Source organism: Charadrius vociferus, unplaced genomic scaffold (assembly GCF_000708025.1).
Source record: "Charadrius vociferus isolate BGI_N301 unplaced genomic scaffold, ASM70802v2 scaffold263, whole genome shotgun sequence".
In the NCBI taxonomy this organism is placed as follows: Eukaryota; Metazoa; Chordata; class Aves; order Charadriiformes; family Charadriidae; genus Charadrius; species Charadrius vociferus.
Window position 1 is genome coordinate 673,397 of NW_009647769.1, and position 13,680 is coordinate 687,076.

General features: G+C 41.3%; 1 protein-coding gene across 1 annotated transcript; it reads right to left on the reverse strand.

Moving 5' to 3' along the window:
• Positions 1 to 407: 407 nt before the first annotated feature.
• Positions 408 to 5,750, reverse strand: FOXO1 (forkhead box O1). The gene is made up of 2 exons (XM_009882356.1): positions 4,398 to 5,750; positions 408 to 4,009 (listed from the first exon to the last, which is right to left on the reverse strand). The coding sequence occupies exon 1, from the start codon at positions 5,671 to 5,673 to the stop codon at positions 4,411 to 4,413; it is 1,263 nt and encodes a 420-aa protein (XP_009880658.1). The 5' UTR covers positions 5,674 to 5,750; the 3' UTR covers positions 408 to 4,009; positions 4,398 to 4,410.
• Between the last annotated feature and the right edge of the window lie 7,930 nt (positions 5,751 to 13,680).

The following is a 13,680-nucleotide window of genomic DNA, read 5'->3' on the forward strand; positions in this document are numbered from 1 at the left end:
TTCAAAGACTTGTAAACAAGTTACTTTTAGCGCACTATGTTGTGATAAAACACTGGTAACGCAGCCCTATTAGGTTCCTGTACCTGCTACAGTTCCAATTCCAGAAGCAATGCCAAGAGAGAGAAATTCCTTTATACCAAGTAATGGAAAATTTGTTAACTGTTCTGCAGTTAGTGTTTGCTCGTTAATATGGTATCACCTTGCCGGGCAAGACTTGGTACCATGAGGTATTTTTCTGTATAAAATTGCTAATGCCATCAGGATTGTCCAAATGGGATCATCATCATTAAAAAGATTACGCGGTAAGGAAAGTGATTACGACAACGTCTGAGTAGGATTACTAATCACAAGTAGAATCCTGGTACAAATCTCATTCTCCGTATACAAGAAAGGACACAAAAACTTTAAACATAATTTATATACATTTATGGCTTTATACAACAAACTGCCAGGGATTGTTCTCGTGTGTCTGTAGAAGTACATCAGGCACTTTTTCTGAAAATATCCACATATGAATTTTAATTCTGCAATGTGAGTAAGTCAGAGCAGTGAAGCGTTGAAGAGCTGTCACACCACTCGCAAGTAGAACTAGCAGTATGTACATGCCAATCTCTCACGATATTGCTGGTTTGTGAAACACCCTCAAAAAGGAGGCCAGTTTTAATGCCGAGTAATTTGCTTTTTGCTTGCATAAACCATGCTGCATCTTACATTATGATTACCAAAATAATAATAATAATAATAATAATGAGAATACCTTATTTAAAATCAGTCATAAATTAAGACTCCTAGCAATTTCATAATGAAAATAGGAATTTCAAATCAGTAAAAAAATAAAAAAGTACTAACATACATCCAGTGGTTTAACAAGTGCAAATTTTATACTGGTTTATAATTGGTCCAATTTTAACTTCTCTTTTTAGGGACGCTCTGTTGACTTAAGCCAATAATAAGCAATATGACTTTTGCTTATAAGTGTAGGCAAATTGTCAGTTTATCAAAGCAGAGCTTTCCAATTAATGCATCTACTACCTAAACATATATCATATAGCTATATTATGGAAACAATACATCTTTATATTTAAAATATCGGAACAGCTCTATAATACAATAAACTTTTAATAACAGTACAAACCAGAGAAAAGTCAAAAACAAGGCTGCATAGGTAAGATCATCTGCACAATTCACAAACCAATCATTTACAACAATTCTGACAAACTAAGTTACTCCAGAAACTTGGTACTTTTACTGAAGGGAGATTTATTACTAGAGGTCACATAATGTTTGTTTTCAAGGCAGACAACATGCCCCTTCACCAGACTTCACAGTATTCCAGAATTACAATTGCAAAATATTAGAATGGCACCACAAAAAAAAAAAAAAAAGAAAAAAAAAAAGAAATTTGACCACATATCCCAAACCTTTGATTATCTACAACTGCTTTCTCACAACAATTAAAAGGGGCTTCCTACAGACTGTCGTAATTAAGGAACGGCTACATTTATGTTATTCATAGTTATATAAAAGGAAATAAAGAAAATATCTGTATACAGGAAGTTATACAGTAGCAGTAAATAATAAAAAGGAGGTATATAGTTAAATGTAGCATGTTCAGCTGCAACCCCATGGAGTATAGCATTAAGTACTGCTTTCTTTGCACGCAGAGGTGACCTTTATGACTACTTTGGCCTGTGCATATCAGTGCCCATCTGGGAGCAAACATTTTTGCACACGCAGCAGGAAGAAGAATCTTCAGAAACCCATAGGTGAGCCCTCTGCGTGCTCCACTGCCAGGATCTACCATCATGTTTCAGAGACTACAAATGCGATGTTGAAGATGCTACTAGAGATATTTGCCTGTAAAAGCAGGCGGCTTCATTGAGGCTTCGGCACTAAGAACGTTTCATTTTGCTCAACAGAAGTTCAAAGACCGATTTCACGCTGGGGGAGACCCTGTATCATAGGACAGCGTAACGTCAGCCTCTGGAACTGCTGACAACCGTAATAGGATATCTAAGAAAGTAGGACCAGCTGTAATTAGTAGTGATTTAAGCCCAACAGGGAGCTAAATGCTAGCACATCAATAAATACATTGCAGAGCCTTAGGAATGTGGTAACAGGATCATTAAATATATGGCTTGTTACTAAACTTCATTTTATTGTCACATCTCATTTCTTTCTCCACCACATGCCATCACTACAGGGAAGATACGTTTCAATTAGAACATGTCCCAGTTGCGGGCTATGCAGACAAAACAAAAATCGGGGGAAAAAATATTTATTTCTCCCCCTCTTCACAACAGCCAGCCCTAGCACAAAAACTCTTCATCCCATCAGTGCATAAAAAAGCTCCAAGGATTTCTATAACACCAATGATGTGTAGCAACCAGTGAAAAGACAGGTGAGGCCCGTTATCCACACATCCACGAAAACTGCATCATGCAATTACAAAAAATCAGAAATTATTTATCCATGACCCAATCCTGAAAATGCTCAGGTAGTTGTCAGTGTGCCTACTCCAACAAGAGCAGGTTTTTCCACAGGAACAAGGCCTCTATCGTTAAAGCTCTCCCCTACCCTAAACCTCGTGTATTTGTATAACTTTGCCACTTACTTTATCTTTCTTATTTAAAAAAAAAAGTAATATTTTGCCCTGTAATAGGGGGTCACAAAAGTTTTAGCCTCCCACAGAAAAGTAGCACTTTTGCCTCTTGAAACATACTGCATTAGAACAGAAACACTGACAGACCCTAAAACTAGCGCTAATTAAGACAAATGACAATTTTGTCATTAATTTTTCTAAAATTATGGATTTTCTCCAAAAGGTCCTGCTCTTGACTGCACAAACATTATGAGACCTCTGTGAAATAAATATAAATGTGAAGCATTGTACAAGCGTCTAACAATGAATACTTAACACTTTGTGGTAGTCAGAGTTAAAATGATAGGAGAAGCAGATGACATTTCTAAAAATGCATATATAAAACTGATTAAATATTTCCTAAACATAAAGTTGTCTATATTTATACATCACACAACAAAAAAAGGGACAGAAATGTTTTGTATTCAAGGTACTTATTAAGCTTTTCCTTTATTAGCACTCCCAAGTGCTAGGGAAATTTATAAAAACATGTACTTAATCCAGTTAAAATACTGTACAAAATGAAGAGGTTATGAATGCTGCCAGATCTCAGATTTTTTTTTTTTTTAAAGTTGCCTATATAACAAAAGTAGACTTTAATTATAAGAAAAATAGCTTGGAAAGTATTCCAAAAATTATCTTAAGTCCAACAATAAAGTCATTAGTCTGACAATGAAATCCAGATATATTCTTGCATAAATTTACATGAATACAGGTAACTTATCAAATGGCATTTAACCTACTGTTTGCTCTGAATAGTCAGTGAGTTTAGCAGGATCGTATTTAACAGGCTATTCTGTTCCCATATGAAATGTGTGGCAATTTTGAGTAAAATAACGCAGTTCGTACTGCTGCAAGGCAAGTCCACAGTTATCTCAATTCATCAGAACACAGGTAACATGAACGAAGGTTAAACTTACTTAGGGCATGAGATCATCACAGTATTCTTACAAAAGTTTATAAACTTTTCTTGGACCAAAACAGATAGTCTTAAAAAACAATTCTTCTTCTACAGATCATACTGTACAAAACCGAAAGCACAACATGATGTAAGTGAGAGTCTTTGCTGTGATTATATGGTGTAGTGAATTTGGCACTTCAGAGTAATGAAATTTCCAATGGCACAGTTCTTATCTACAGCAGCACATAACCTGCAAACCTTGGGCAAACATCCTGTACAGGAAAATACTCTGTCTGCTGCCAACTCTGACGAAAGGAAGAAAAAAGAAAAAAAAAAAAAAGACCCAAAAAAAAGCTAGTGCATGCGCACAGCTTTGTCAAGAAAATTAAAAAGGAAGGTGAAGGACATCTTTGTACTGCTTTTCTCAGTTCCTGCTGTCAGACAAGTCTGGAGAATTTAACTGTAGCCTAGGAAGAAAAAAAAACAACAAAAAGAACAAATTAACATTCACACCAAAAGATTAAATCTATTAAACTATGCTCAAACTAGCTTTAAGATAACTTAAATAAGAAAAAAACCCACCTCAATTAATTTCTAGTTACCAGCAAGTTTTTTGTTTAATATATTAATGGCAAAAACATTAGTACTCCACATGAAGTAACAGAAGTTGGTACATGGCAATCCTCATGCACCGGTGCAAACTTGATTTGCAAACAAATAAAGAACTAGAATGTGACTGAGTGTAACAGAGGCACTTCACATGCCAACACAGACGACCACCCAGATTTTAAGCATTCTGAGATCTCTTTTCCCTTTAGTTTTTTTTTCAGATTTATTATAAAAACCACAGCTTACCTCCTACTACATCCTAGCCTGACACCCAACTGTGTGTGGTTGTCTTTACGCTGTGCTGAAAACTTTGGTTAGGCAATACACTGTCAAAGTTAAAATCTAACGTTTCTCCATCCATAAGGTCATTACGGATAATCGACTCCATGTCACAGTCCAACCGTTCAATTAACATGTCATCTAAGTCACTGGGAAGCTTCTCCTGGTGGAGGGAAACAATTCCCACCCTTCCGTAGCCATTGCAACTGTTAACAGGGGCGTACGGGTTCATAGCATTCATCTGCATCGGGTGACTCATAGGCACTTGTAACGAAGTCTTCACTGTCGACAAGCGATTTAGACCTGAAGTATGTGACATGGTGTTCACTGTGTGTGACAAGGCACGACCATTAACTGCAGGTGTTGGCTGGTTATGTCCTTGGTGAGGGCGGGCATTAGGGTTCATCATTTTGTTGTGGGGCGGTTGACTGCCATAAGTTGGCATCACCGAGTTGGCAACCATCAGCACGCTTTGGCCCAGTGCCCTGCCACCAGCCTGGGAAACACCAGTGTCTACTGATGCCAAGATATCATTGTGCGGTGGAGAATCAGAAGTCAGTAACTCCTTCAGAAGTCCTGCGGGACAGTTATATTGGCTCATCGATCCATAGCTTGATTTACTGTCTTGAAGAGTCTGCATAGGAATCTGGGGCAAAGAGTTCATGCTAGCTTGAGCATATGTAAATTTCCTGTAGTCTGGATTTGGTGAACCTATACTTGTGGTTGAGGATGCGAACGAGTAACCTGGTGTTTGCTGCATCAGGGTCGCAGATGAAGACTGGGTTGACACAGTCATTGACGTATTAGGTGACAAAAGATTAAGGTTATCCAAAAGATTTTCCATGTTCTCAGAATTACTCATCTCTGAAAGGCTGGGTAGAGTAGAAGTCATTTTGGTGGCTGATGATGGGTATACCATGGAGTGCACATCCCCATCTCCAAGATCATCTTGCTCTGGCAAAATAGGAGAAAGTCTTCCACTAATCGTACTAGCGTTAGAGCTAGTTCTAGGTCGAAATGTACTCCAGTTATCAAAGTCATCGTTGCTGTGAGAGCTGGGGCTTGCAGGCCACTTCGAGAACTGTGATCCAGGGCTGTCACCATTTCCCTCTTGACCAGACTGGAGGGATGCTTTTTTCTTGGCAGCTCTGCCTCTGCTTTTGGCAAACTTGCTGTTGTTATCCATGGACGCTGCTCGCCTCCTAGGAGATTTGCCAATCTTTCCTCCTTCAGGATTAAGCATCCACCAGGAACTCTTCCCTGTTCCCTCATTTTGCACTCTGATGAACTTGCTATGCAAAGACAGGTTATGACGGATTGAATTCTGAAAAACAAAATAAGGTGTAAGAAATGAAGAAAGCATGCTTGTTTTATGGCGTACTAATATTTGTCTTTGCAAACATACTCTCTTTTTTTTTTTTTTAGAAAACATGGGGTAATCATAACACACAAAAACATGCCAGTCTGGAAACATATTTTATCAGCTCACCACTCAGAACTGGCTGAAATGAGCTCGGAGAGAGCTGCCACGTCAATTTGTCTGTCATGTGGCCCGATCACATCTGACATTATAAGAAGTTAAATTAAATAGGAGCTGTTCTGAAACACAAATTCCTCATAAAGGATATAAAATATACCAGAAGACCAAGAAGGCGACTGAAGATCTCATTACCAGCTTCATTCTAATGAGTTGAACCTGATTGCATTTAGGAATTTTTTTTATTATTATTTTACGCAAAGTTCAGGAATGCTAGATCCCATTCTGTGGTCCTCATAATGGCATCTCATCATGCACATCCCTAAACCCTGCAAACGTGCCAGCCTGTGTGTATTGCCACTGAACATTAGTGAGGTTTATATTACTTGTGCTATGTGAGAAAACACGTATAGAAACCCATTTGAAGATTAAGTTCTAGTCTTTATAAATAAACATCACAAATTGCCTAAGAAATCATAGGAGTGAAAGGAATGCAAACAGCATAGACAAAATTGCATTTAAAACCTCAGTCTTAAAACCATCTTTCTCTTTCAAAATCAACATTTTAATATCCAAAATTGACTCTTCTAACACCCGAGGGCACAAGATTATCTTGTGCCATGACTGACCAGAGGTACTGAGGCTTTTCAGTATTCCTCAGTCACAAATAATGTTTCGTGGTTTGTTCTTAAATGAAAAAAAAGGAAAAAACATACAAAAATCCAAAATCCAAGCCCCCAGGCTGACCTGTTAACAAGAGACTACCCTTTGCATTACAAAGCTGTTGATATTTTTTCCTCATGTAATTTTCTGCTAAGCCTATGTAAAGAACATTATGTCAACAGAAAAGCTGTCTTACATTTTGACACCATGGCTAACAAAAGGCCACAAGTTCAGAGAGTGTTGAAATTGGCAGCCATAAATTTTGGTAGGAGGGTGGGACAGTAGCACAGCCTACATGGGGACCCATGGTCTGCATGAGGACTGCGATTCATGCAGAAGAAGTAGGGGGGAACCACAAAACACCCTATGAAATGGGTAAACCAGAAATCAGACCTCAATGGCAGAGAAATCAACAATGCAGTAGCTGCCTTCCATTCATAACCATTTTTTGCAGGTTGTCTCAAGAAAAATTTGGGGGAGCAAAAATGGAAAGACTATTTTTAGAAAGCAGTAGTAAGGCTGATCTTGACCAAGAGGCCAGTAGGTCAATTATCTCAAAACACTAAATGGCCGCCAAACCTACTAAAACCTTGTTCTGTCCTTCCTGTTTTCCTACCTTTTCCCCCCCATCTACCTTAATATTTTAACCTGACCCTCAAGACCCGCTACAGCACCAAACCAAGAGGACAATACAGCTCATGGAGCCTTGCACACCTTGTGAAGCAAACCAGAGGATGAGGGACACAGCCACTGCTCTGGTCTCTGGCTGCTTTTGCTGTATTTCCCAACCCAGAGTGCTGCCTGTGACAGCAACATTTCCAGAAACGTCTTCCTCCACCTTCTTACTCTACCTGTCCTGTTCATGTGCTTTCTCAAAGATGCTGCCAATAGACCTGTCTTGCCTCATTGCCTGTACAACCAGCTGACAGAAGAAAAGGATCAAAGACCATAAGGAGGGCATGCCAGGTGAAAACAGCCATCTCATGGGGCCTGGCTCAAATCAGAGACAACAGGCTCAAATTCCCTGCAAGGGTCATGACACATTGTGGACCACGGAAAGCCAACTGGCCAAAGCAGGCCTGGCCACCTGCGCAGCCCAACACGAATAGTTACTCTGGGGTTGAAGAGGAGACCTTCAGTAGATGAGGGCAGCAAGGAGGTGTTTTCAGTCTTGTCACACCTTACAGGCAGCAGTGTCCTGAGACTACACACCCCACCACCGCCCCCGAACGCAGCTTCACAAGGTGCTCTCTGACAGAAGATGGCAGAATGTGGCCTCTTGGCATCTCGCTGTTCAACCAGCACAGCAAGGAGTCAAACCGTGTGCCTTACCTCAGAAGCCTTTCCAATCTCTCCTTCCCCTCCAAAGAACCATCTTTAACAAATTATTCCACTGAAAGAAGCACCCACAACAATTTGAGCGTTTCCTTATTCAATTTTGAAAGGAAGCCAATCTTTCTCATATTAACTAATTAACGCAGGACTGTATATCCTCGCCGCAGGTAACCCTGCAATCAAAATCTCACCCTCCATCTAGCAACAGGGTGTTAGGGAAGGCCTTGAAATTTTCTTTCAACTAACACATCGGGAGGGTAGACCCCAAAATCTCTCTTTGGACTTGCCCGCAGCCCCAAGGGCCGACCGAGAAGCCTTGTGAGGCCGACCGGCACAGCCCCTTGTTTTCACTGAAGGGCCAGAGCTGAATCCCTGGCTGACACAAGTCCAGCTCTAGAAATGTCGCAAGAAAATTGCTCTGCACAGTCTGTTGATTAAAAAACCTCCTGCGCCAGTTGGTTTTTTTTTTATTGTATTTTGTAAACATACCCAGTCGGCTCAAGGCTTACTGTTTACTATCAAAATAGGCATATCAGACACATAAAACACCAGGCGGAGAAAATACCGTACTAAGGCTCAGTTCCCTCTTCTCTGCACCAGAAGTGTTAAATATTTAAGAAATCACTGCTATTCCTTAGTCATCAAAAATGTTATAATCTGGTATTATTGTACTGAGGACATCTGAGGTCGCTCTTTGAGTAACAGAGCTGTCTCCTAACTCTGCCAGCAACGAAAAAAAAATTTTCCTAACAGGAAAAGGTTTGCGGCCCAGAGCTTGTTACATAAATTCCTGTTTTTCACGCAGCCAGCAGGACATTAAAGAAGCTATGATTTACTAACTTGGAAAAAGTGTTGAAGAGGTAAATCTTGTGAAAATATGCACTGCTGTTAATGATGTTGTGTCTACAAATCTTTGCCAGACACAAACATGACCTGATAAAAAAGTATAGTTTCAGCAGTGGATCTTGGCAGGAGGAGGAGCGGTGGGGCTGTCAGCGGCCCGGGCGCTCGGCGGCACCACTGGCCCCCGCATGCTGGGAGATGCCTCCAGCCCTGGCTTTCGGTGGGACATCGAAACAAAGCCTCCCAAAAGCTGGCCTGAATGACATGAAAAGCAAGCGGCCGCAGTTTGAGGCGGGTTTCCACGCAGCGGCAACACGTGCCAGATCGCTCGGAGAGCATCCGTGCTGGAATTTTATCAAAACCTTGTCAGGACGGCAGCGGGGCTGCTGGCACCTGTGGGGTGTTTCCTGGGATTGAGTTTCCACCTTTGAGATAAAGCTCAGAAAGCCTCTGCGCCTGTTCAGTCTGAGAACCGACTTCATGCCATACTTCAGCATCCGGACCGGGAACTGGGGATACGCTTATCGCCAGTCGCTGATTTAAGAGCCAAAATAGGCAAAATCGGTATCTGCTAAATGCAATGTGATGAGCACATACCAGCTAATAAAACTGGTGAAACCAAGAAAATGATTCTGTTGAATCTACACGTTTATATCATTCAGCTGCATTTCCAACATCTCCGACAGTGGAACTGCACTGCTGCGAGAACACCCTTGCTTGCTGCTCTTTTGAGCAACAAAAAAAACCTCAAACTGCTTTGCGTTTCAGAACAATTACAGAAATAAATGCTTCAGCCATTTAATCCCTGGGTGCAAGTAGCTCTGCTGATATCTAATACTGCATTTAAACCCAAGAGATACTCGTACTAAAGCATGCAACTTAAGTTTAACCCGACTAATTGCTGAAAAAAATAATATCCCTATTACAATTAAAGTTGAGGTGTTTACTTATTTTTTCAGTAAATTGTTTTGGTGTTTTACTAAAGAGAAACACCAGTAAACAGTAGCTTTGTTAAACCTGACAACATTGTAGGCCTGTACTGACTGAAGAGAGACCATACAGTCACTCTGGCCATCTTTCCTCCACCCTGGTCCTTGGAGCATGCAAGGGGGAGGGAAGCAGACCAGAGCTCCTACTACAGAACTCCTGCTAAACCCCACTGGATACCTCTCCAAGCAGGATCTAACTGTGGAACTGTGAGTATCTGGGGAGCTGCGAGACCCAAACCTTGTAAATGCCCCTACGAGTGCCCATGGTCTCTCCCACCCTCATACCCGCACCCGTTTAGCCACAGTCCTGCGATAGCCACCAAAAGCGAGGGCAGGGAATGGATGCAACAGTCGATATATTTTACAAAAACGAGTGGATTTGCTATCAAGGTGCATATGCTGATGGTATTGCGATAAAGCACACCATGGCATCTCGGAAAAGAGATTCACCAGTAAAGGCAGGAGTTGGCCTCTGGAAGCAAATGCAGCCATAACAAAGTGGGAGGCCATAAGAGGCCATAAGAGCAAGACTGCTTCTGTAATACACAGGTCAAGGATTTCTATTAAAATTAACAGTCTAATGACTGCCCACCAATTTTTCATTCAGGAGACATCTCAGCAGTCCACTGCTTCCTACACCTCATCCAAGGGGACAGTCTACACTTGTTGCCAGTCAGCTTGCACTACCATCAGCTGAAATGGCTGCAAATACAGACTGGGGCACAATACCTGACTGTTGTTCTCAGATCTCTCCAAACAATATCTAAATTGATTTGGAAACTGGAGAGAAACTCTCAGGGAATACAACACTCAATACTGCTTCTGCTGTGGCCCTCTAAGACAATCACAATTCAAAAAAAAAAAAAAAAGAAGAATGGGGGAGATTGCTTATTTATTTATTTTAACTGATAGCTGGAGAACATTGCAATAGGAACATGCTTGGCAAGAAAGTCAGGGTTGAGGACCGGTAGGAGAGAAGTTCAGAGACCTATCAGCTAACACCATCCCAGTTGAGAGGAGTCTGCTGTGATCCATGGTGGCTGGCACATGAGCCAGCTCTGTTAGCATGTCCTATTGCTGACAGCTTACAGCAGGATTCAGAACCAGCAGAGTCCATCTGTGGAGACACCACCAAAGCAAAAGCTTTGCAGCAGAAAAGGGAAGACCCTAGGATTTCCATATGCTCTTACAGAGGACATCAGACCTGTCTCTCAAGGTCTGTGTATGGGGACTCTACAGCAGGTTCAGATGTTCCAGTCACCCTTCTCTTGGAACCTCAATGCCAGGCACCACTCTAAAAAGAAGTCATAAAGAAACCTCCTAGGAAATCATGCAAAGCACAGGAAGTTCACCACCACACTTGCTCAGGGTTCCTTCAGCATTAACAGCCAGATAGCAGCAGCAGGGGCTAACCATGGCAAGTGGCACCACAAAGCACCTACCCAAAGCTAAGCTAGACCGTGCCTGTTGAAACAGGCAGGTCTGCTTGGAATAGGTACACTGCCTGCACCTGCTTTGCTGTGGTTTCCAACCATCCTGCCAAGTTTGCAGGGGCAGGGTGAAGAGGCTAAGGAGGAAAGAGAACATCGGTAACTCCAGATGTACCAGAATTTCCTGGTACAACAGTCTGGTGTAAGGCAATCCTGTTTATCTTATCTAATGACTACAAGATACGAGAAGTTCACGTGCAGATGCTTCACATGGAGCTTGGGTTTGCCTCAGAGCTAGTGCTGGACACCCAAAAACATTCGGTCAACAGATAGCACAATTGTTCATAAAACAGCCTTAGCCACATTTCTCTCTCAAAAGCGTTCCAGATAGTACAATGTTCACCAACCCAACCGCACATCTGGCTGCAGTGTCAGAGGCTTCCAGTGCTAATGAAATAGCTATCTTTGCCACCCAATTGCAGCATTCTTTGATTACAGCTCAGAAACCTTCCCTGCTGTCAGATAAGAGCATGGACAGAAAGCATGTCACTTAGCCTCAGGTCAAAGAGTCATATTTAGAAGATGCTGGCAATTTGCCACCTGCAGCTGCATGAAGGTGGAAGGGCAGGATTTCCTCCTAAACAGGTCATGCTTTTTTGGGTCCTTTGTTCTTGCAGGGGGTGCCTTTGTTTGACTTCATTTTTGTCCTGCGCTGTTAAGAAGTGTCAGCTGGAAAAAGTGCAGAAACACTTCAATCCAACTAGAGGGACCTTGCGCTATTTCTCTGTGCTTTTAATTACAGATGGTGGCATAGCAAGAGTCTTTCCCAGACCACCACCCATGAAACACCATCTCCAAACATGGAGATACTTTCATAGACTGTTTCACTTGATAAGATGTCAGCAATTCATCCCTTGTTCCCTGCATGAATGGGAAAGACTCTACGTCATTACTATATGGTTGCTATATGTGTCTCTCCTGTACGAAGGGGGCTCTCCTGTGACCGTATGTCAGTGGCATTAATCTAAGCATTGCACTTTCTGGAATTAAGTCCACATATTTATACTCTCCTACGCTTCCTTCTCATAGCTGCAGAAGACTATAAAACTTTGGACACCAAAGGGGCTTGGCCACCCTCCAGGATGTATTCTGCTGCCACACATGGCACCGGGGACTGGACGGGATTTCACAACCACTGGAGCTTTCTCCTCTGGAACACTGTATGTAGTGACAGAAAATCCATGCACAGCTCCAGACACTGATGTTTAAGGGACTTGGCTATGCATACTTACATGTCAGAACTGGCAACTCTACTGACATGTATTTGAGTAATTCCAAGTTGCAATCCCCAGATACCTTCCTCTCCATTCTAGGCAGACTCCTTTGAAGCACTTTTCCATAATGGTAGTTTGGACATTTCTAATGAGATGATAACACCTGCCTACTTCCTCTGCATGGGCCTTTAGAAAGAATAAGCATAAAAACCACTAAAAAGGTAAAGCATAAAATGAGAAGTATACACACAAAGGGCAGGCACACTCCTGGATACTGTTCAGATGTGATGAAATCAAAGCTTCTTATGACCACCCTTATCTTTTCTGTACCTCCAAGAGAGAGAGACCCACAACTAGGTTAACTATCATCTATACCAGTGCCAATACTCTGTTTTATAACTGCATTTATTTCTATAACCACAATACAGGCATGAAATAACATCAACAGAGCATACACCAAATATATAAACATTTGCTAGCATTTCAAAGCCAAGGAAACTAAGTGACACTGATTAGGAAAAACAACAGACGAAGATGCATATGAAAATTGTGAGATTTTTAAAAGGGATTTGTCAAACGGAACTTCCTCCCTCTCTGGTAAAATCAACTGGGAAGCCAAGACAGCCAACAGGTTTATCTAAAATCTATTGGTTTTCAGGAGTGAAAGACAGGCAACAAGAAGGCAGCACAGTGTTATATATATATATATATTTAAAAAAAAAAAAAAAGAAAAAAGCAAATAGCTTTTGGAGTAAAACAAAAGTTGTGAAGTGTAGAAAATAAGGAAAGAAATAAATATCAGATGAAAAAAAAATCAAAGCTAGCACAGATAACTATATATTTGGTGATCTAGACAAATCCTAATACTGCATTTACAAAACTGATGCCATAAGCTTTCTATTCCAACAGACAGAAAACAAGTGTTTGACAAATATAAGGCTTCCATATTTGTAAATAAACATTTTTATTTTCCACAAATACGGAACATACATATATATACGCATATCATAGAATCATAGAATGGTTTAGGTTGGAAAGGACCTTGAAGATCATTGAGTTCCAACCTCCCTGCCATGGGCAGGGACACCTCCCACTAGACCAGGTTGCCCAAGGCCATGTCCAGGCTGGCCTTGAACACCTCCAGGGATGGGGCCTCAACAACCTCTCTGGGCAACCTGTTCCAGTGCCTTACAACCCTCAAAGTGAAAAACTTCCTAATGTTTAATCTAAACCTGCCCT